The sequence below is a fragment of the Hippoglossus hippoglossus genome, chromosome 15 (assembly GCF_009819705.1).
Source record: "Hippoglossus hippoglossus isolate fHipHip1 chromosome 15, fHipHip1.pri, whole genome shotgun sequence".
In the NCBI taxonomy this organism is placed as follows: Eukaryota; Metazoa; Chordata; class Actinopteri; order Pleuronectiformes; family Pleuronectidae; genus Hippoglossus; species Hippoglossus hippoglossus.
In genome coordinates, this window is record NC_047165.1 from 4,499,506 (window position 1) to 4,522,590 (window position 23,085).

Consider the following 23,085-nt stretch of genomic DNA (forward strand, 5'->3'; position numbering starts at 1 on the left):
TTGTTCTGTGCCCCGTCTGTTCAGCAGGAGATTATGTCTGCGGATTAAAGGTATTAAACTACAAGTATAAAGAGCCACCGTGTTCAACAGAGACACACAACACACGTCAGCACAGCTGTCCTTATCACGACTGTGCACTGACTTCCATTCACAGCCTTAACTAGAGCTGATTCACGTCTGACCTTAACTAGAGCTGATTCACGTCTCACCCTAATCTTAACTAGAGCTGATTCACGTCTGACCCTAATCTTAACTAGAGCTGATTCATATCTTAACCCTAATTTAACTAGAGCTGATTCATATCTTAACCCTAACCTTAACTAGAGCTGATTCACGTCTGACCTTAACTAGAGCTGATTCACGTCTCACCCTAATCTTAACTAGAGCTGATTCATATCTTAACCCTAACCTTAACTAGAGCTGATTCACGTCTGACCTTAACTAGAGCTGATTCACGTCTCACCCTAATCTTAACTAGAGCTGATCCATATCTTAACCCTAACCTTAACTAGAGCTGATTCATGTCTGACCCTAACTCACATCTGACATCAGAAATTACGTTTAGCTTCATTGTTTTCATGACGTCTACTGGTCCTGACAAGGTGAGGACCAGCCCCAGCCCCTAACCCGAACCCTACTTATCACGACTAAATGCCCAACCCAGACCTACATTTAACCCAGACCTACATTTAACCCAGACCTACATTTAACCCAGATTTACATTTAACCCAGACTTACATTTAACCTAGACCTACATTTAACCTTAATTCTAAAAGCAAGTCTTAATTAACCCTCAAACTGTCCTTTAAGAAAAATGGGGACCGGCAAAAACGTACTAGCTTTCCCTGAATGTCCTCACGCCACATGGTCTAGACTCAAAATGGTCCTCACAAGACCGCACACACATTCACACATACACACACACACACACCCACACACATGTTTCTACTTCTATCTTAGTGAGGACACTCATTGGCATACATACATTTTGTAGCCCATAACCCTTTGTCCTGGAAGGGGAAGGACAGGAGCGCACACACACACACACACACACACACACACACACACACACACACACGTTTGTACTTCTATCTTAGTGAGGACACTCATTGGCATAATACATTTTGTAGCCCATAAACCTTTGTTCTCACAATGTACAGGAAGGACAGGAACACACACACACACACACACACACTCACACGCACACATTCACCCACGCTCACACACGCACGCACACAGGTATCAGGTTCATGTCTTTGATTCACTAAAGTCCGTTAATCTCCAGGTGATTATTTCAATAAAACTTTATTTAAAACGTCACGGGGATAAAATGGTCGAGGTCAGGACGCAGGGGCGCGCACAGGCGGCAGCGCATGCGCACTGTGCGCGCGCAGCGACACGGCAGCAGCAGCAGCGGGGGCGCGTTCACGCGGCTCGGAGGAGGGAGGGTGTGCTGGCTTGTGTCATGCGGGCAGCCCGGAGGAGCGGCAGACGCTCGGTGCTTCAGCTCCATCATGGCTCTCAACATCCCCGGGGTGACCGTGATGATGTTCTTCTACCTGCTGGTGCTCGGCATCGGCATCTGGGCCTCCGTCAAGTCCAAGCGGGAGGCCAAGATGCTCCAGGGCGATAAGACGGAGATGGCGCTGCTGGGCAACCGGGGCATCAACCTGGTGGTCGGCATCTTCACCATGACAGGCGAGTCACCCTCCACCGTAGCGATGATATCATCCGCGCCTCACCTTCATTGTTATTAACGTCATGATCTCACGTGTTATTACAGGTTTATAACACGCACCATCTATTCTTATGTAACAGATACGCATAGACGTATGTTTAATGTAGATTACACGCGCCGGGGGAGCGACACGATGTCCTTAAAACAGGAAGTCATCATTTACAATATCAGGAACCTCAAGTGGGTTAAGACCAGCTGACGCCGCGTTAAAATCATAAAGCCCCAGATTCGCATGTGATAATAATTCCTGTCACGTGACGAATCGACGTTCAAGCTAAAAAAAAAAAAAAAAAACCCTGCGATCACATTATATTTCTGATTAAAGTTGCAGGAGAGGCCGGTTTCTGTTCTCAGGTTTCAGGTGCAGCAGCAGCAGCTTTCCTGCTACTATATCCTCTCTCTCTCTCTGTGTGTGTGTGTGTCCTCGTGTGTGTGTGTGTGTGTGTGTGTGTGTCTGTCTGTCTGTCTGTGTGTGTGTGTGTGTGTGTGTGTGTGTGTGTGTGTGTGTGTGTGTGTGTGTGCGCGCGTCTCATATACAGCTACATGGGTTGGAGGAGGATTCATCGTGGGCACATCGGAGGCGGTGTACAACCCCTCCATGGGCCTGATCTGGGCCGTGATGCCGGTGGCAGCGACCATGTGCTTCATCATCGGTGAGGCTTCATTTTAAAGGTCCGATACTTCAGTGGTTTTTATTTCTCACACTGAAGTGAACGCGAATCGCCGCAGCAGTGGCCCCATGAGGCGGCAAAGCTCATTACATTGGAGGGATATGAAATCAGAAATCCATCCTGTGATTATTACTGGGCCATACGGACAAAACTTTTTTTTTTAAATATTACGTAAAAGAAATTTGGTGCATAATGAGAAAAAAGTCATGATATTACAGTGTAATAAAGCCGTATTACAAGGATAAAGTCGTATGTCATAATCTAATGAGAATAAATTCATAATGTCGCGAGAACAAGGTCATAATTTAACGAGATTAAAGTCGTAATTTAATGAGAAAGAAGTCGCAATGTTAGGAGAATAAAGTCATTATAATTACAACAATCAAGTGGTAATTGAGAATTAAGTCTTAATTTTCGCGAGAACAAGGTCATAAAATTACAACATTTAATGAGAAAAATGTCATATTGTCAAAAGAATAAAGTCGTAATATATAAAGTGAAAAAATGTAACCAGATTTTACGCATTATAAAACATTAATCTGAGTTTACGTCGATTTCTTTTGTCAGCATCATTTCGCAATCATTGGGGCGGATCCAGGAATTTTGGGGATCTCTTTCTTTAACATTGTGAGATTGGATGGTTTACTTTTATATTTTAGCCAATTGCTCAGAGAACGTTTCATGAATCTTGATGAGAAGAATCCGACGTATTGAGAGGACTGATATTCATGAGTGTGTGTAATATGGTGCAGCTTGATTGAATATAATGGACTGTCGGGCCTCGGTGAAGTTGTGGGATCTACTGAGTGACATTCTAGTTTTCTTTAATCAACCTCACATCCTGTTGTTAGTGTTTATCCTCTGTGCCGACGCAGACTGACCACACCTCAGACTCAGCTGTCCAGGATCTGCACCGTCAGACTCGGCTCTAACGTGTGAAGGAGCCTGTGAAAGACCACAGTGTTATTTCACAGGTGGTTGGACCCGTGACCCCCTTCGCAAGAATTCTTTAGATTAGGATGTTTAGTTATGAGTTTAGATAATGTGGCGAGAGCAGCGGCGGGGGAACGCCTTAACATCACCCGGGGGAAGTTCACCTCAGGAAATGATCTGGGCTTTTACACACTTTTGAATACAGGTATTAAAACACTTAAGATAAATAGATATTATTGACATAATTGTGTACTGATCCTTTATCAAATCACAGCATTTACTTAACATCTGCAACAAGAACATTAGTGCATACCTCCGACGACAGCCAATCAGACGGCACCAAATTACACACACCCACAGATGCCTGAGATTTTTTATTAAGATTCATAAATCAATTGGGTAAACTTGGATTTAACGATTTCCTTCCTGACCCATAAAACATCCTTCCATCAAGTTTCGTGTTAATCTGTCCTGTAGTTTTTAAATAATCTCATCAATCATACAAACCAACAAACAAACAAAAGAACAGGGGTGAAAACATCAGCTCTTAGGTGGAGGTGAAAATGTTTTATCAGTGTGGTTCCTTCTTCTGAAGAACAGTTAAATGCATGCACTGTTGAGAGAGGCAAAGACTTGATAAGAGACGCCCAAAGACCACTTCGACTGGTGCCACTCCAAAAGTCAACAGTGACTGAAAGAAGTTACACATTAAAACACACACACAACTCAATCAAGATGCACCACCCACAACCACTCCTTTATGTCCTCTAAACATGTCTGATTATGATCCATGAATCCCAGAAACTAAAAATGTTGAGCAACCAGAAGAACCCTTGTCCAAACTGTCAAAGAGAGGATGATAAGACTTCCAGGGAGCTTTCTGATTGGACAGAGGATGAGTAAACATCCCTGAGTGCAGGATGAGTCATCAAACAGTTGAAACAGGAAGATAAAAGACAGACATTTAGATTTGAAGGCAAATGGATCCTGTTTATTGCAAGAAAAAATAAGTGTTCACACAGAGACACAGGATTCAACCAATTTCACTTGGCCTGTATATCACAGGCTGACAGGGTTTGAGTAATTGGTTTCACATGTTCTCTCTGAGGAAGTGCACATGTGTAAGTTTCGATTGGACTATAAGAAAACATGATGGTTCTCTTAACTGAAAAACTGGAACCACTGTTAAGCTTTTCTTTAAGTTCCCACATCCTCTTCCGATTTCCTCTAGTGTAAAGAGACAAGGAAGTGTTTTTTCCCCTGAAAGATTAAAATGACAAAACATTATTTTTATCTGCTGATCATCACAAAACAGAGACAATAAGATGTTAAAGGGATCTGACAGTCGTGACTATAAAGACGTTGAGGTTTTTCCGCGTGCGTCTTTGGATGAACGGAAACACAACAGATTGCACAACTTCCCTGATGTGGTCAGATTAGCGGGAGAAGAAAGAACAACATTCCTGTTTCATGTGGAAGTCACATGAGGAGAGCAAGATTGGTCCGTAAACCCTTAAACACTGACATGAGTCAGGTTCAATGTTTTTACTGATTATAGATTCATAACTTTGATCTCTTCCCAAAGTTAAATCAACATTATTCAATGTTTTCCCCTTAAAGCAGCAGCTTGATTAAAATGAGTTTGATGGTTGAGTGACTGTGAATATGGAGAATGTTTCCTCTTTCAGTCCCACTCCTCAGCCTGAACCTCTGTTCTTCTCTATGTAACTTTGGGTACGATCTCCTGTGAGAAGTGTGGAGCTGACTGAAGCTGATTGTTCCGGGTCCGACTCGTTCACAACCACAGGAACACGTGGGGAACATTCAGGCGAGTCGGAGCCTGTAGAGCAGCAGGAGGCGGGACATGATGTATAAATTCTGCTGTGGAAAGATCAGTGTTGTTTACAGCTCATCCACACCGGCATCGGCCCTTATCACCAAAAGCTCTGGAATCTCCTCGTATTTCCAAGTTACGTGTACGTGAGAGTCACAGCTTCAACTGTCAGAATCAGCTCCAGCACGTTGAAGAGTAAAGCTGAACTGTAGATCAGTTAAAATAACTCAGAAGTCATTAAAAACCAGAGTTTAACTCCAATGTTCAGCAGGAAACTTTTAAAATATGAAGAATTCTAAACAGAGTTTGGTGGATTTGTTTCAGCAGCAGGTCTTCTGGTTCAGGAAGCAGAGGATCATGGGTAATATCCTGTTGTGTTTCAGTGCTTCTTGTAGTGAAGTCACAGAGCCCAACAGAAGTAATCACCAAGTGTGGCTGCAGGGTGCGCTGTTGCTCAGTAACAGTTACACAGTGTTGCTTTAAGGGGAAATAAAAGAATGTCAATGTCAATGTCAACTTTATCTATATAGCACATTTAAAACAACTTTGTTGACCAACGCGCTTTACAAAGTAAAAGGTATAACAAGAAAACAGCAATATATATCATAAAACTAATGATAATAAAATAAAATCTACTGAGATAATAGAAGAAGGCCAAAGAGAAGAAGAATAGAATGTTTACAAAAGAAACAAATACAAAACTCAAACTAATAAATTGTGTTTTATAAGTTTCATCCTCTGCAGCGCACATCATCCTAAATCCTTCTGTTTCCCTCTTGTCACTGAGGTGGTCTGTTCTTTGCCGAGCCAATGAGAAACAACAAATATGTGACCATGATGGATCCTTTCCAGATCAAATATGGAAAAGTGCCGACGGCTGCTTTGTCGCTGGCCTCACTCATATCGGAGATCATGTGGGTGACAGGAACCCTCATAGGATTAGGTAAGAATGTTTCTATATGCGATCCCCTTCCGTGTGAGTGTGAGTGAGAGTGAGAGTGTGTGATGTATTTGATCCCAGAGTATGGACTCTGGCTGTGGAGCAGCTGACGATCGCAGCTCATTGCCGAGTGAAACACAATCCTTTGTTTTATAACTGTACAGTTTGTCTGAAGTGACCCCGTCACAGCCGCCGCGTGTAATGAATCTGATACAGTGGCAGCATGAGGTGGTAAATAAACAAGATGCACTGTAATAATCAACCGCTGCGGTTCTGTGGTCTGCAATAAATCAAATTAAATCAAACTGTGAAACTGCTTTTAAGCCATGAGGCTCCCCCCTGCTGCAATCAAAGATGTATGAGATAAGATGGACTGCAGCCATTTTTAAATTGTTTTAATTTATCAATCTCCCAATTCTTCCAGAAATTAAGTTAAAATCTCTCTGAGACAAACGCTGCCATCTTGTGCAGCAGTGAACATGGCGTCCCGCCCTTCCATGTGCTCAACCAGTCATTAGTCCGTCTCAGCTGTCAATCATGACGTCTCAGCCCGTTTTTATTTCATCAAATAACTAATTAAAACCAAACTGATCAGAAACATGAACACTTGAACAAACATCAGTGTGATGAAAACATTTATTCAACGTCTACTTAGATTTTTTTTGGTTTGGTCCATGTCCCATCTGCTAACATGGAGGAGATGGCTTTTATGATGTGTGCTGCAGTCATCCACCAGGGGGCAATGGAGATGATTTGGCTTGACTTTTGGGAGCCATCATGTCGTCCATACTTATTTACAATATCTAATTTTATGGGTGTGCATCCGTGCATGCGTGCGTGTGTGTGTGTGTGTCTGTTTGTGTGTGTGTGTGTGTGTGTGTGTGTGTGTGTGTGTCTGTGTGTGTGTGTGTGTCTGTTTGTGTCTGTGTTCTCAGGTGTAACCATGAGTGTGATCTTGGATCTGTCCTACACCGTCAGCATCTGGATCTCTGCTGCTGTGGCCATCACCTACACTCTGATGGGAGGTCTCTACTCTGTGGCCTACACTGACATCATCCAGCTCATCCTCATCTTCATCAGTCTGGTGAGTCACTGCTTCTCCTCCTCCTCCTCCTCCTCCTCCTCCTCCTCCTCCCTGCATCTGGGCTAATTAGCTTAGCATGAAGTCTGTAGAGTTTGTCTACCGTCGTTCACTGAAGCTCATCTCGTCTTTTCAGTGGCTGTGTGTCCCTTTCGCGATGATTAACCCGGCTGTGACTGACATCACGGAGACGGCCTACAACTTCACCTTCCAGTCTCCGTGGGTCGGGACTCTGGAGGCCGACAGAGCCTGGAGGTGGATCGATAACTTTCTTCTGCTGGTAAGGACGGAGGGGATCGAACTAGAGATTTAGTTGAGGTGAAACAACATGACGGCTCCCAAAACTGGAGCTAACTCATCTTGCTCGCCCCCTGGTGGCTGGCTGCAGTGTAGGTCAGAAACCCCGACTCCTCCCGAGATTTGTCCGTTTCAGACGATGTAACCGCCCACATACTTCCACGTTCTCTCCTAAAAAGGTCCGCCATCTTTTAAATTTCTTGCTCGTGTCCTATGGTCGTCTCACTTTCTCATCTTATATTAGAGATATTGGCTGCACTGCCCCCACGATCTCTGGTGGTACTGCTCGGTTTCGTTTCTTTCATCCATATGGAAAAGCTTTCAGAAGACGTGCACAAGCGCAAGATCGTGGCGTCCAAATCCGAGATATTTCAGTTAAATTTCTGTACAGCAAGAGGAAGTAGAAATATCATATCATATCCACCCATGAGTTAAATGTCATCTCTGTTGTTTCCAGCTCTTTTTTCTTTGCACTGTGATCTTTGTTTGTGTAACACTGAACTTCAGGTGTTACACAAACAAAGCAGCAGCAGCAGCAGAAACATGAACTCGACCTGAACCTGACAAACCCTTTAACAGCCAGAACATGTTGTTTTAACTACAATCACTTGCGGCTGCAGTGAACCGTTTAGCTAAATCTGTTAACAATGAGATTAGTTATGTAACACTGAGGGACTACATTTCCCAGCATGCCCTGAGTGACCTTCAGGATTTGTCAGAGGGTGGTGGAGGTTCTCATGTTTGAGGCGAAAGACTCTTGTGTCCATCTGGATCCAAAATATTCTGTGTTTTTTTACCTGTTTCTAAAATTATGACTTTGTTTCCTGGGAGTGATGTAACAGATTAAAATAGAAACAGCATGAAACACGTGATTTTTTTTTTTATCACTTCCCAGAGATTTATCTTTAGAAACTCGGAGGATAAATTCTCTGACTCAGATTCCAGCATGAGAGGTTTATGCTTTTTCCAGGTCTTGTTACAACTTTGACAATATTTTATTTTATGGAAATAAACCGAGCAAATAGTGAAAGTGATTTTCACTGCATCTCTTTCATCTTCCCTCAGTGTCTTACTTGTTTTACCTTTTTCTCCTTCAAGGGTTTGGGAAACTTGGGTCTCCAGAACTTCCACCAGAGGACGCTGTCCGCCGCCTCCTCATCTACGGCCAAGATCACCTGCTTCGCTGCCGCGATCATCGTCCCCACATTGGGGATCCCTCCCATTATCCTCGGAGCTGTGGCTGCATCAACAAGTAGGAAACAAACCAAAACGTGTAAACATATTGATTCAATAATTGATGGAAAATAATCAACCATGTTCCCTTCATCTTCCTCAGACTGGAACCTGACGTCTTATGGATCACCGTCTCCGTTTGAGCGCGGGGAGACGGGACTCGTCCTGCCCCTCGTTCTGCAGCACCTCACCCCGACCTACATCTCCATCGTCGGCATCGGGGCGGTGGCCGCCGCCGTGATGTCCTCCACTGACTCGGCCCTGCTGTCTGCAGCTTCCATCTTCACCTCCAACATTTATAGAAACATCCTGAGGACACAGGTGAGGAGTCAAGCATCGCTGCTATAAAATATCAGCTTCGGAGGGCGCAGTTATACACAGCATCACTTTAGAGCAGGAGTCAGGCACCTTCCCATCAACACCAGGACCTGTAACGGATAAATCATTGAGAATTGAGTCAGAGAAAAGTAAGAAAAGTTAATTAACAGGATGTGCTCTAAAAAGAGAAACTGTGAGGTTTTAATCAAGACTGCACAGAGTCAAGTTAATTCTTCAGACGAGCTGTTCAAAGCCAGTATGTCTCATATATTTCGAAAGTGTGGGAATTAAAAAAAAAGCATGGATGTGACACGACAGAAAAGTGATGGAGGGATTCAAGAGGAAAAGTCAGGAAGAGAAAAGCAGCTGTTAAAACTGTTCAGTTGTCAAGGTCTTAATCTTTTCATGAGAAATTTTTTATTAGAGAAGTTATTTATGTTCCCTCCAGTTCAATGTGAAAACTGGCAATAAATATTGTTTAAATATTATTTTAAGGAGGAAAGTTTTCTCTATCTGGACCTCTCGGAGTTTAGAGGGACAAATCTAATGTTGATGTAAAAGTAAAACTGTGTCAAGTAGATTCTCTATAAAAACATAAACCATGAGAAATAACTTAAGCGGCCAATTCCGATGGTTGTTCCTTTTCCGCCCTCCAGGCGTCAGACCGGGAAATCCAGTGGGTGATCCGGATCTCGGTGGTGGTGGTTGGCCTGGCCGGCACCTCGCTCACCTTCCTGGACAACAGCGTCCTGATGATCTGGCTGCTTCGCTCCGACCTCACCTACACGCTCATGCTGCCGCAGCTCGTCTGCGTCCTCTTCTTCCCCATCTCTAATGGTTACGGGGCCGTTCTGGGCTGCGTGATGGGCATGTTGTTGCGGGTGTTGTGCGGAGAGCCGCTGCTTGGGATTCCGACCATTATCAAATTCCCAGGATGCACTCTGGTAAACGGAGTCTACGTCCAGCAGTCCCCGATCAGAACCATCTGCATGCTGACGGCTGTGGCGTCCATCTTGCTGTTTTCCTACCTGACGTCCCTGCTCTTTAACCGCGGACTGATTCCTGAGAAGTGGGACTTTTTTGATGTAAAGAATCAGTACGCAATACAAACACCAGGTGTCGTCAGCTCAGAAACCAAGGAATCGAACCTGGAACAAAACGAGAACAACGAGGCGTGTGAACCGATGTTAGAATCAACGTGTTAAGTGAGAAATCGCATTTTTCTTCTGTTTGAACTGGTTAAAGAACAAATGTTTGTATTTTATATTTTACTTTTATATGAAAAAGAAAAACACGACATCTATGCTCTTCGTTGTAAGAGCTCAGAATGTTCTCTGCAATTTTATGCAGCAGTGATACTTTCAAGCATTGAAGGATTATACGACAATAGACCCCTGAGCACAGACAAGTAGAAGACATCGCCCCAAAATAATCCTTGTGCTCGTCTCACGTCTTTTGATCAAGTTACTAAAACGACTGGTTAAAGAATTACAGCTGCTGGAAACTGCAGCTGAACTTCAGCTTCACATATTATACACAATTGTACAGAACAACACAAAATATAAAGAGAAAAATCAAGAAAACTCTAAAGCACTCTCCTTTAAACACGCCACAGTCGAATTAAACCCAAAATCAGATGCGTTTCGCCATAAAAGCCGTTCCCCCCCCGAACAAAAAGTAGCATGTTTATTTAAAAACGTAAATGTTGGTGCAACTACGGCAGACGTGAAGGTCATTTATTTCGAGGTAGATGACATGAGTTAAAATGTGCGTTTAATAAAATACACTAGCTGCTGCATCTGTAGAGAACTTTACAATCCATGTCACTGTCTCTTTAATAGGGCGGAGTTTATATACACGTCGCTGCTGATTGGACAACACCTGTGACACCAGGAAACAGGTCATTTATCATGGAAACTGTAGCAAAACGCTGCGAAACATTTTTTACGTGGAGATCAACTCCTGAGCGGCGCGATTCGCTTCACATTGGCGTGTTATAGCGGTGTTCCGCCAATAGGAATGTCTCCGTTGGACATGTGGTCGAGAGAGGATGTAAACAATGAGGTTAAAGTGACCCACAACATTTTAACTGTCAGTTGTTCACCTCTGTCGGTTTGTTTGTAACCACGATTACGCAGAAACTACTGGATGGATTTCCACGAACCTTGGTGGAAGGATGTGGTATAGGTCAGGAAAGAACCCATTAAATTTTGGTGCAGATCCATTTGTTTAATCTCTTTCTTCAACATTGTGAGACAGGACATTTTTTATTTCCCAGAGAATAATTCATGGATCTTGATGAAAAACATCTGGTTTCTGTGAGTGTGTGTAAGTTGGTGCAGCTGGATTGAATTAAAGGGACTGTAGGCGGATGTATGGGCTCTACTGAGTCACGTTCGAGTTTTAAAGGAGAGTGCCTCGGAAGTTTCTCTGATTCTTCATGTCTCCCATCCTGAGAGCAAAGAGTTCAGGAAGCTCTGAATCAAACAATTTGTATTTGTACAAAATATCAATAGAATATAAATCAGTATTAGACGCTATGAAAAACATGTGGTGAATATTATTCTCGTTAAAATTAGTTTCTCTGCTGTCAGTCGTACTCAAATTGCTTTGAACACTGTAGTCTACAGTCATTGTGGCAAAATACATTAAAATATCAGATCAAACTTTATTTTCAGATATAAATAATAAGACCATGAGACGTTCCTCCAGTTCTTTGACTCTGGCTTCGGGGCACCTGTCCTGGGGATGCTCATGTGATAATCCATCCGTGCTCTGGAAGTAATTTTATCTTTGAATGCTCGCCATTCTTCTTTTACTCTACGTCCTGGTTTTACTGCCGTTTAAGAACAGCGACCGTGGACAGTGAGGTCTTGTTGATGTGGAAAACGAGGCGCCACCAGAGGTTTGGTCTAAACTGCCGCCGACGCGCTATGACAAACTGCCAAATGAATAAATTCAGAGAAAAGCCAGCTGGAAGTCTTTAACAACCCAGTGACCGACTCTTTTAAGACCGACTGATTAAATGTTGCTGTAACTCAGGGCAGAGAAAAACAGATTATATGGAACCAAAGAGGCTTTAGTGGCCAGAACTCCTGAATATAATCTGTTAATTTAAAATAAACCTCCTGTCTATCACACACACAGTCATGGTTTATGGTCTTGAAGGGTTACTTCAGCTTTCCTGATGAGCTATGTGTGTTTTCTGTTGTGTTATCTATGATTTAAATTCAGATTGAAACACTTTCTCCACTTAGCGCTTATAAATATTCTGTATACAATGAAGAATCACACACTAATGATTGTCAATAATTTAAAAAAGGACGTTCTGGTATTTGTCGAACTTAATTTAATGTTTCAAGAGCCGAGAACAAAATCAGGATCAATATCAGGAGAAAATGGGAGAATCACTGACGAGCCTCCGACGACACAAATCATGTGACACAGCAATCGCTAGTTCTTGCAGATTTTTTACATAATTGGGTTGTTTACTAGAATATGCTTAAATGCTGTAAATGTTCAATTACTATTATCAATTATTTATCTCGTAGCATTCACTGCCATCGCCCAAAAATAACAATCTGCTCTAATCATAAAGGTAAACATCCATAAAGGTAAACATCCACTAAATACCTGGAAAGTAAACAAATACTGAAATTCCCCTTCAAGCACCTGGACTATGTTTGAGGTGTGATGATGCTGCTTTTTTTCTCCTCTGACATAACTAATATGAATGTTTTAGATTATTGAGAAGGTTTTAAAAAGATAATTGAATAGGGACTGTTTAAAATATTTAAACCTGCATGGCTTCATGGCTAAACCAGTCCTAATAATACGTCTTTAATTTGCTGTGAGTCCACAGGCTTGAACTTGACTTCATGTGTCCTGTGAGCTGATAACAACCCTGTGCTTGGTAATTAACCCGGGGACCGTTTGGCATGTGGAGCAGTGACAGATGCCTGGCCTGTCCCTCCCTGAGTCAGTCTCAGTCACGTAACAGTCTGTCAGTGTGGTATCGTACGAGGTGACATCTCGCTCCCAACTGCCTGTGAGCCAACAGCTCGGCTGGAACAATCATCCCACAGGACGCAACACACACTGAAATAGAGTCCTGCTAAAATAAGACCGACGCTGAAGGACGCTGCTCTGGCTGCTTCCTAACCCCCCCACTGCTACGGTTAAAGATACACTATGAGACTTTTACTGAGCTGCAGCGCCCTCTGCAGCCGCACGTGGCGTTGGGCTCTGTGTCCGAGCAGTAAAAGGTTTCCTGCCTTCAGATACTAAAAAAAGATACGTTCTTTTCTAACATGCTTTGCTGGTTATTAAGTAAATAACCATGAGAGGGCAGCGTAGAGTCTAGAGTTTATGACGACAGCAACAAAAAATGACGGCGGAGGAGGTTTAGATGATGTTCGTCTTAAGAAAGAAACAAAAGAGGCCAGATTGTAACGGCACTAGTCCAACTTACCAACTCACCAACTTAGTTAGCTTTCGGAAGACGTGCGCGGACAGAAAGCTCCGTCTGTTTTTGTTTCTAACGCTGAGCATAAATGAGCCTTAAGTGCAAGGCCGTAGTCACGAAGTGAACATTTGGAGGGACCAAAATCTCACAACTCATCAATGAATTTTTATGTATTTTGTTATTTAAAACAATGTTTAATACTGAAACGGAAACGGTCTTATGCAACTAGCCAATAGGATTCATGGAAACAAATAACGTTAATGACTGCCAACATTTCTGAACGTTGATTGCCGTCCGTAGTGATCGTGACGAGCAGCAAACATATGCTGGACCACTTGTGTTTGAATGTCTGTGTATGTTGAAAAGAGAAAAGCAAAGTCACAAGCAACACTCATTAAATGTGATATATCCACCACTGTTTGTCTTGTTGTGCTTTAAGTTAGCGCTAGCATTAGCTGGGAGAGCGGAGCCGTATACAGACGTATACAGGGACGTCATGACGTGGCTCTTTGAACGGCATTGACCGTGAACCAGCACCAGCACCAGTTGGTGGAAAAGGGATATTGGACAAACCGCATGCAGAGCTGCACTACACCATAATTCCTTAATCGTTCAAAGTTTCATAGTGACAGCGGTGCTTTTTTGCTTGTCGTCATAGCATAACAGTTTTATTATTAATATTCATCGGCCAGTTTACAATTCAGTTTATTTGGGGGGGACAATTTGACCATATTTAAACATTGGGGGGGACGTGATCTGGTTAATTTTGTCTGACATACGTACGTCCTGTCGTCATCACCTACGTGGGCTGCGTCGACCTGTACTTGACACTGATTGGTTTCTAGACAGCGTACGTCTGACATTCTTCACTACAGATGACTTTGATCACACGAAAACTACAGAACAGATTTCCAGTAAACTCATGAAATATTAATGCAGATCTGGACAAAAGATCCAGGGAACTTTTTCATCTTTTTGACATTTTCACTTATTTCCCAGAGAATAATTCATGGATCTAGATTGTTTTTTAAAGTCAGACATATTTAGATGACATGATGTCTACAAGTGTGTTTGATTTGATCCAAATAATAATATTTTCAGATATCTCACACCAAAGTGAAGCTGAGATCCTGTAGATTAATTTATATGAATCTTAAATAGTTTTACAAACTGTGTCCATATGAACATGACAGATTTGGTGCAGAATAACATCTGGACCTTCACTGAGTCAGACTGATGGGGAGGAACCACAGGATGTGGAGGTACTGACACCTGCTGGACTTAAGGTTGTACTACAGTATTGTGAATCATTTTTAACACCAGCATCATTCCAACCAACGCAGCAGCAGTGATGTACATAAATCACATGTTTATAAAAAACATCAGAGCCGAGTTATGAACAGCCGACCTGGAGGGAACCAGCGTCTTGCTCAAGGGCACTTCACTGTGAGTCAGTCTCCCTGTGTTCACTGCTCAGTGGTGCTTCGTCCTCTGAACACGTTCAGTTGAGCTGAGACTTCATTGATCTACTGATAATACTTTTTTTCTACTAGAAATATCAACAAGCAAAATGAAATTACACTTGTTTCATTTCTTAGTTTTCTCAGTTAAATCTGATACAATGAACCATGTTTTCTAGAACTGATCATTATCAAAATGATCTATTTCATTAACCGATTCCCTGAGGAAATGTAATCTACTGATTATTCTGTATGGAGGAAATATAAAGACGCAATACTTACAATTTCAGAGACATCGATGACACATCCTCGACTGAACATGAGACATGTTTACATCAGTGCAGTTTATTTTCTACTTCTACTTCAAGTTTAACATATGAATAATAAAAAAAATCAAGGTTTAAATCAGCAACATTAAGGGTTAGAGAGGTTTGAGAGGTTTGAGAAATGAAACAGATGAAGTTTGTTGTGAGGATTCACTGATTTTGATTCTTAAATACAGAGAGAAAACTGCAGAGATTCCGTTTTTCCAGAAGAGAAATATAAATACGAGCAGTTTGTTTGTCGTTTACATACAAGACAATGTATTTCAAAGGGTTTGCAGTAAAGACAATAATATCTCAGATGAAGCATGTTGACGCGTTGCTGCTGTGTCCCCGTCCTTTTTATGACTTATGAGTGACACAGCTTAGATGGTTTAGAAGAGCCAGAACATAACAGTGGTAAACTGAGTCAGACCACAAGTCACAGCAGTTATGAAATACAGCAACATCACAGACTGATAACACAACGGTTGCTCTATTTTTTCACTTCTTTACACCATTTAGTGAAGGGAGCTTCACACAGGAAGAAGAAATCGCTGACACACCACAGAGTTTGTTTTCAGACCTGCACTCAACTGAAATGTTCCTGAAATGTTCTATGTGGGAACATAAATGTCCGAGTCAGTGGCTGAAGACATTTTCTAGAACTTTTCCTGCAGCCTCCTTGTAAAATGTCCAGGGAAAAAAAAGTGATGAACGTGTTGATGAGGTTTCTAACACGTGACGGAGTTAAAAGTGGAAGAATACAAATATCTCAGGATGAAGAAGAGGAGGCCGTACATGCAGAAGATGAAGACGTAAACTTGGAAAGACGAGGAGATTCCAGATGATTTGGTGATAAGGGCCGTTGCCGCTGTTTCCTCTCTTTTTCAAAGCTCTTGCAGACGACGGGGAAGAATTTCAGTGCCAGTCATCACGAAGGACTTGATGGCGTTTCTGCTCTGGGATGTGTTACGGGGTCGGGAACAGATCCTTCGTACAAAATCTTGTTCTTCATGCCGTCCTGGATCATCCTCTGCTGCACGCGAAGCTTTGCGTTGTTGATCCTGCAGTAAAACCTGGAGAGGGAGACGCAGGGAGGGTTGAAACAGAAGTGGAGGAATAAGAGTTTGTAGAGGATTTTCTTTAATAGTGGTCGAGACAGAGCAGCAGAGGATGAAGTGTCAGTGATGATCCAGACCTACCAGGAGCCGAGTGTGGTGAGCATGAATCCTGCAAATCCGACGTCAAAAGACCTCTTCACTCGACCTGCGGACAAACAAACAGGACGGACGACGCTGAGAGTTCAGGAGCCACAAGAACATTCTACCCTGTTAAACAACTTTTGTTGTTGTTATTCTACTTTGTTTATTTGTTGACTTGTAAATTGTTTGTTTGAGTTATTTATTTTAAGCTGATATGTTAATGAGCTGATTTTATTCCCTATTTAGTGAAGTAAAGATGGAGAAAGAAAGAAAGAAAGAATAAAGTCATATAAGAATATTTTCAATCTTGTATACAATGTGCATATTACATTTTATCTACGTACATTTATGTCTTGGAAATATTTTTGACTTGACCATTATCTTTTAGCACAAGAAGCCACAACGTGTCTGAACTAATAATCATTTACATCATCATCATGTCCTCTTGGGTTCAATGTAAAATACATAGTTCCCATACCGGGAGTTGAACCCGGGCCGCCTGGGTGAAAACCAGGAATCCTAACCGCTAGACCATATGGGACATGACGGTGCAAATATTAGTGTACGACAATTTTGAGACCAGAGGGAAAACTGTTTAAACAAATACTTGTGACCATGAAACTCTGAAAGTTAATTATCTACATTGAGACAAATGTTTTATTTATAAACATTTTGCAAACACCAGGTCTGAACCTCAACCAGCACTGGAAACACACATCCCCACACACAGCGTCCAGAGTCCAGTTAAAACTCACTGGTGACCAGAAAGTGGAGCAGGCCAGCGGCCAGCGAGCCTCCGGCCCCGTGCAGGATGGCGTCTCTGGCACACGGAGTGTTCTGGATGCTCTGAAACCCCGGCAGACGGAAACCCTGAGGGACGGACACACAGACGAGGAAGACAGAGAGACACAAATACACCTTAGATCTAACATTTTCATTCCATGCTTAAATGTAAAGACATGACTTCTATTCGTCTATAGAACAGTGTGTTAGTGAGAATGTAAACTCCGTGAGAGCTTTGACTCATGAATCTGCAGTTTCAGCTCATCAGTTATATTCAATAAAGGTTTGGATAGTGTCGCTGTTCTATGTTTGATTCAAATCCAGTGTTTATAGATGAATATTATGTAAGCCGAAATTATCTTTAGGTCAAAATATATCAGGAAAACATTTCACTAACTACATGTGATTGATTATTATTATCTGGGCAACAGTTAAACTTTAACTATCACATATTCGAACGGGGTTTGGTTTGACCAGATAACTAGTTAGCTGTTGCCTGTTAGCTAGCCAGCTGTTCAGTCTTGCTAATGTCATCACTCTACCTACCTCACTTACTTGAATTCAGGTTGTTAACATGAGCTAACTAAGCTAAGCTAACTGAGCTAAGTTAACTAAAAGGTTATCTGGATCTCAGTTCGATCCTGTTAACGCGGGTCCGTTAAAATCCTGTTGAAGTTAAAGTTTGCATTAAGATAAAGTATGTTTGTCATCAGTTAATTTCAACACAGCTCAGACAGAAACGTGTTGATGAAGTGAGGATGCGTTCGGCAGCTTTACTTTGTTTATATAAAGTGAAATTCTGAATATAGAAGTGAAATACTGCTTCTACAGTTTGTATCGTTGACCTTCTGAAAACATCGATCAAACCTCTTCCGGTTGGAGATGGATTTATTTCTCTCTCTCACCTTGTTGCTGTTGTTCGGTTTTTCTTCTTCCGTCATCGCTGCAGAGTCCTTCAGCGTTTAACGATTAAATTTAACAATTTAGCGACCAAACTAAAACATCACGTAACAACGTTATATACAATCTATGGTAAGAACACTGACACACGATGATCTGCGCATGCGCTATAGAGGCCAGAGGGTCCGTCCCTTTAGAGGTCCGACACGAACAGAGGAGTTGTTGCTGTATAGTTCCGATGAAAAAAATAATATTAAATAATAATAATAATGTTGTTGAATTTGTAAATTGTTTGCTTGAGTTATTTAATTTGAGCTAGTATAAATAAACAAGCTGATTTTATTTCCTATTTAGTGAAGCAAAGAAAGGAAAAGATAAAGACACAAATGAAAGAATCTAATAATAACACACCAGAAAATATAAAGTCATTTGTGAATATTTACAATTTTATATATAATGAGTATTGTATATTTTATCTACATCCACATAGCATGATAGAGACTGAGGAGCTTTTGATTTTATCTTTCAGTACAAAAGGTCACAAGGTTTCACTGTTAATTATCGATTACATAATCACATCCTATTGAGTACAAAGATAATTAAAGTATGTTCCCATACCGGGAGTTGAACCCGGGCCGCCTGGGTGAAAACCAGGAATCCTAACCGCTAGACCATATGGGACATGCCTCAAAAACAAACACAGCCTAGTAAGTCACATAAAAACATAAAGACATCAAAAACATAAATATATTTAGCCATGAAACTCCACAAGTTAAATAACTCCACTGACACAAATGTTCTATTTATCTCCAGTTCTCTGAATTCTAATGTTTAAATAAGTTGAGAAGGTTTTATCTGATCAAATAAAAACATCTGAATACTAAGATTCATTTATTTTGTTGTGATATGACAGACAAAGTTATTTTTTAATATAAAATGTAATCTCTGTATTTTCTCCTTCAGAACAAACATGGATGATATTGTTTTATCTTTTTAAAATAAATGAACCTTTATTTCAACACAGATGATGTAACAACCTGGACAAGCTGGTGAGGCTGTGAAAGGAGCAAATGCGCCACCTGGTGGCCATAACTGAGGCTGCAGCCTGAGTAGAGATATGGTAATGTCCTCCTTTTTATCAATGGACGTATTCAAATTGCACAATTTGTCCATAATCTTCTACTTTTCTGGTATCTATTCTAGATTCTGGTTCTATTTCCAGTTACAGGAATGAGTAAAAACATTTTTCTCTGCAGCTCAACATTAGTTTTCTGGTTGTTTTTTATTTCATGAGATGGAAATATTTGATTTAGGGTCAGTTTGCACAAATGAAAAATAATAATATTGGAATTTATCAATTGGAATTTATCCTTGTTTTGCTTTGAGACATTTTTCTGGAGGAATGTTTGATGGACATTTCATATTTGAGTATGAATCATTGTTTTTACACAGGATTTATTTAGATGAAAAGAAAGATCACTGTGGATGAAAGTAAATTTAGGCCTTGTTTTGTTTCTCCTTCTTCTCTTCGTGTGATTTAACTTTGTCTGTGTCGACCTTGCTGAGAAGTTTTTGAGGCGAGAGCGGACATTTTGGTTTCTCTCTCTCTCTCTTTTATGTTACTCACATTTTTAAGGTAGTTCTGATTAATTAGTTATTTGATGATGCAGAAATTGACGTCAGGATTGACAGATGAGAAGCTGGTGGTGAGCGCCCTCCGCTGGATCATGAGACAAACTTCAGACGGATGTGCTTCTCAACTCTTTGAATTCCAACAGGTCATTGCAGTTTGAATATGAACTTGAATTTCAAGTGAAGAGTAGCAGCCCTTCTTCTCTGTGTTTTCACATATTTTCAATGTTTCCCTCTATGCATTGTTCAGTATGTGATATGAAGCCTGTGTGTATAAAAAGCACACGCATGTTCAGTTGTGAGTTCACGCTGTAGCTGAGGTGTGAGACTTGTTTTCAGCAGATGAATCGAAGCTCCTGCAGAGAAACATCTGCTCGCAGCGAATTACGGCTCAACATGTGTCGTCCTTCAAAAAACCTCCAGCAGCACAAACAAGTCCCGTCCTTACATCATGGAGGAATCATTACCAGCTCGTTTTATTTTAACTACAGGCTCAGTCGGAGAAGCTCCTGTTAAATCTCTTCAGGCCATGAAGGTTTTCAGCATCAGTTTACAGGCTGTTGCTGTTGTTGTTTGTCCTTGTTGTGTCCCGTCGACATCTGCAACAACACAATGACAAGTTTCTTCATATTTTGTGGAATAAACACTTGATGAAAAGGCCGTGTTGTGTACGTCCTTCTCACCAACATAGACTTTGAATAAAGACGGACGACGCTTCCTCACATTGTGCAAAAATGAAGCTTAACTATCTCAGATTTTTTTGTTTGGTCCATGTGCCATCTGCTAACATGGAGGAGGAGGGGTTTAGGACCTATTCTGTGCTCGCCACCAGGGGGCAATTGAGAGGGTTTGACTTGAAATGATGTTCGAGTCGGGTTCAGTTACGTTGTCTTTGCCATCAACTTGTTTTTAACTTTGCACGCGGCTGTAATCAGGGAAAACAACGTACCACCTGTGTAAAATGTAACTGTAACTAAATACATTGATTTATATTTTTATTTTAAATGCAAAACTGAGTTAAACACATTCTGTCACTGTTTATAATAACTTCAGATCTATTATAGTGTGAAAGTGAACAATACAGTAAAAGTGTTATAAACTTTTTATAGACGGAGCCTCATCACATTTTCGGTGATCCGACAACTCTTTAAATTTAATTTACCTAAAGACTTTTATGGGAATTTGAGCTTTTCTCTCCATCACAGTGATCAGAACTCAAACCCAGCTCACACCCATGGGGGAGTGATGATGATGTTTTTGCTCATCAGCTCTTTGGCTCTTATTATTTCATCAATAAAGTGGAAGCAGCGACAGCAGGTCAACAGATAATCAACGTAATGACTTTTCATCCCCGTGCTGACCTAAAGACTCACATACCAACTGTGTGCATGTGTGTGTGTGTGTCCACGTCTGTGCTTATAAACATGTGTGACTCTGTTCCTCCGTCGTCTGTCTGCAGAGATCTGACTCTGAACATTTAACTTTATGCTTTTTACTCTACATCAGGACTCAGGTTGGAGCAGCAGGAGCTGAGGACTGGACGTCGGCCACATGTTTCTTTGGTTTTCCTGAAACGAGTTTTTAAACGTTTCCTTGAACAAGACATGAGTGAGCGGAGAGAAAAAAGATCCTGGAGGCTGAACACAAACAGTTTATCTCTTGAGAACATCTGAGGATAAACGTCAGCAGCTGATTCATCCGTCAGTTTGGCAGCAGGTTGTTACCAAACATCTCTGGACCTGATTGTGTCTCTGGTCCAGCTCCTGGGATTTCACTTTCGTCTTTTCACGTCTCATTCAGGTACAGAGAAATGTCCCTGTGACTCTTCACTGCAGAGTCACATGGTTTTATATATGATGGTTTTATATTTAGGTCCCGTGAAGTTTTCATATAAACTCAATCTTAATGGAAAAATCTTTGTTCCAGCAGCAATACAGTTTCTTCCTTAGGTAAGAAAATTAATATCACCGTTAAGAATCCTTCTTCAGTAAAAGTATAAAGTATTAGCATGAAAATAAAAGTACAAAAGGTAAATGAATGAAATTGCAGAATGTCCCTTAACATAGATGCTACTGATGGATATAATAAACTATGAATAATGGATCAGTTCATTTACATCCTGGATCAATATTAAAACGTAGCTAAAGCTGTCAGATAAATAAAGTGGAATAAATACTAAACGTTTAAAGATGCATGAAATGGAAATACTCAAAAGTAAATGTACTTTATTACATTTCACAACCATATAACAAACGTAGTAATTTGTACAAACGTATAAAAGTGACAAATATTGAAATGTTTCGGTCTTTCAGCCTCGCGTGTTGTTTAATATCAGATAATTAAAGGTAACAGGAAGTTTTTCTAGTGTATAAATAAAACAGATAAAAAATGTTTTTGAAAACACCTCGACTGAAAACACTCAACAACAACAACCTGCATTTATGATATTTAAGATTCACTGAGAGTCATTTTCTGCACAAACTTTCAACATTGAAAAAAGCACAGAAGCTAAATTGAATTAAAGAAACTAAATTGAATCAAAGCTTCAAGAACCAGATTAATTTGCAGCTTTTACGTGACTCAGCGCTCAGTGATTCATTTCTTCTCACTTACAGCAGCTTTATGCTTTTATGTTTGTCGCCTCCATTGTCCTCCAGGTCGAGGAGGTCAGTCGCTCTCTGAAGCACCGCAGGGTTTATTGTATCCTCCCACACAGTTTGACTCATTACACCAACTTTTTCTTATTATTCACTCTTCATACAAACTTTAAATTTGAGCCTTTCTTCCTGCAGCTGTGACGGTAAACAAACTTTATTCCTTTGTTCTTTGGGTGTGAGGTCACTGAAGTAATGAAAGAAGCTGAATCAGAGATGGTGTCTGTTTGTTTAATTCACACATTGTACTTCCTTGTAGAAACCTGCTGTTACCCACAACACACCTTTCTCGACTATGGGAAAGTTTTCTAAATATAAAACCTCATGGAACTTTGTCCTTCACAATAAAAAGATTAGTAACTGATCTTGTTTCCATTTGGAGGCGTCCTGTCATCAAAAGCCGATGTGAGATCTTCCTGTAATCCAGTGTCAATTATGACGGCTGAGGTTAGGTGAAGAAGTTAGGAAGAATTTGCCAGTGGAGCATAATGTTGTCGCAAAGAAAGTATAATTTATTACTTATCATACGTTTCATTATCAAACCACTCACATTAATAAACCTCTCGTTGACCGTTCATATATTGAAGCTCGTGCAAAGCGTCTCTTCTCCGACCCTGTGGCCAACCAAGTGGATGTGAG

The 23,085-nt window shown here is 41.1% G+C and overlaps 2 protein-coding genes and 2 non-coding genes across 4 annotated transcripts; 1 reads left to right on the forward strand and 3 right to left on the reverse strand.

The window, feature by feature from the left end:
- The first annotated feature begins 1,358 nt into the window (after positions 1–1,358).
- Positions 1,359–10,605, forward strand: LOC117775083 (high-affinity choline transporter 1-like). The gene is made up of 8 exons (XM_034607920.1): positions 1,359–1,698; positions 2,278–2,391; positions 5,964–6,119; positions 7,052–7,200; positions 7,334–7,477; positions 8,593–8,746; positions 8,831–9,048; positions 9,702–10,605. The coding sequence occupies exons 1-8, from the start codon at positions 1,374–1,376 to the stop codon at positions 10,248–10,250; spliced, it is 1,809 nt and encodes a 602-aa protein (XP_034463811.1). The 5' UTR covers positions 1,359–1,373; the 3' UTR covers positions 10,251–10,605.
- Positions 10,606–15,254: 4,649 nt separating this feature from the next.
- On the reverse strand, positions 15,255–18,342 carry LOC117775087 (cytochrome c oxidase assembly protein COX20, mitochondrial). The gene is made up of 4 exons (XM_034607924.1): positions 18,166–18,342; positions 17,233–17,347; positions 16,478–16,541; positions 15,255–16,351 (listed from the first exon to the last, which is right to left on the reverse strand). The coding sequence occupies exons 1-4, from the start codon at positions 18,199–18,201 to the stop codon at positions 16,207–16,209; spliced, it is 360 nt and encodes a 119-aa protein (XP_034463815.1). The 5' UTR covers positions 18,202–18,342; the 3' UTR covers positions 15,255–16,206.
- trnae-uuc lies at positions 16,947–17,018 on the reverse strand. Its single transcript has one exon. It is a non-coding gene; the product is annotated as a tRNA-Glu (tRNA).
- A 427-nt stretch (positions 18,343–18,769) lies between the features above and the next one.
- Positions 18,770–18,841, reverse strand: trnae-uuc. The gene has a single exon. It is a non-coding gene; the product is annotated as a tRNA-Glu (tRNA).
- Between the last annotated feature and the right edge of the window lie 4,244 nt (positions 18,842–23,085).

Excerpts from the sequence above, each read along its gene's own strand:
- LOC117775083 (XM_034607920.1), top strand. The coding sequence starts at position 1,374 with ATGCGCACTGTGCGCGCGCAGCGACACGGCAGCAGCAGCAGCGGGGGC. Across the intron at positions 1,699-2,277 it reads CGGCATCTTCACCATGACAG|CTACATGGGTTGGAGGAGGA; the intron begins GCGAGTCACCCT and ends TCTCATATACAG. Across the intron at positions 7,478-8,592 it reads TCGATAACTTTCTTCTGCTG|GGTTTGGGAAACTTGGGTCT; the intron begins GTAAGGACGGAG and ends TTCTCCTTCAAG.
- LOC117775087 (XM_034607924.1), bottom strand. The coding sequence starts at position 18,201 with ATGACGGAAGAAGAAAAACCGAACAACAGCAACAAG. Across the intron at positions 16,542-17,232 it reads GCTCCACTTTCTGGTCACCA|GTCGAGTGAAGAGGTCTTTT; the intron begins GTGAGTTTTAAC and ends GTTTGTCCGCAG. Across the intron at positions 16,352-16,477 it reads CTCACCACACTCGGCTCCTG|GTTTTACTGCAGGATCAACA; the intron begins GTAGGTCTGGAT and ends CTCCCTCTCCAG.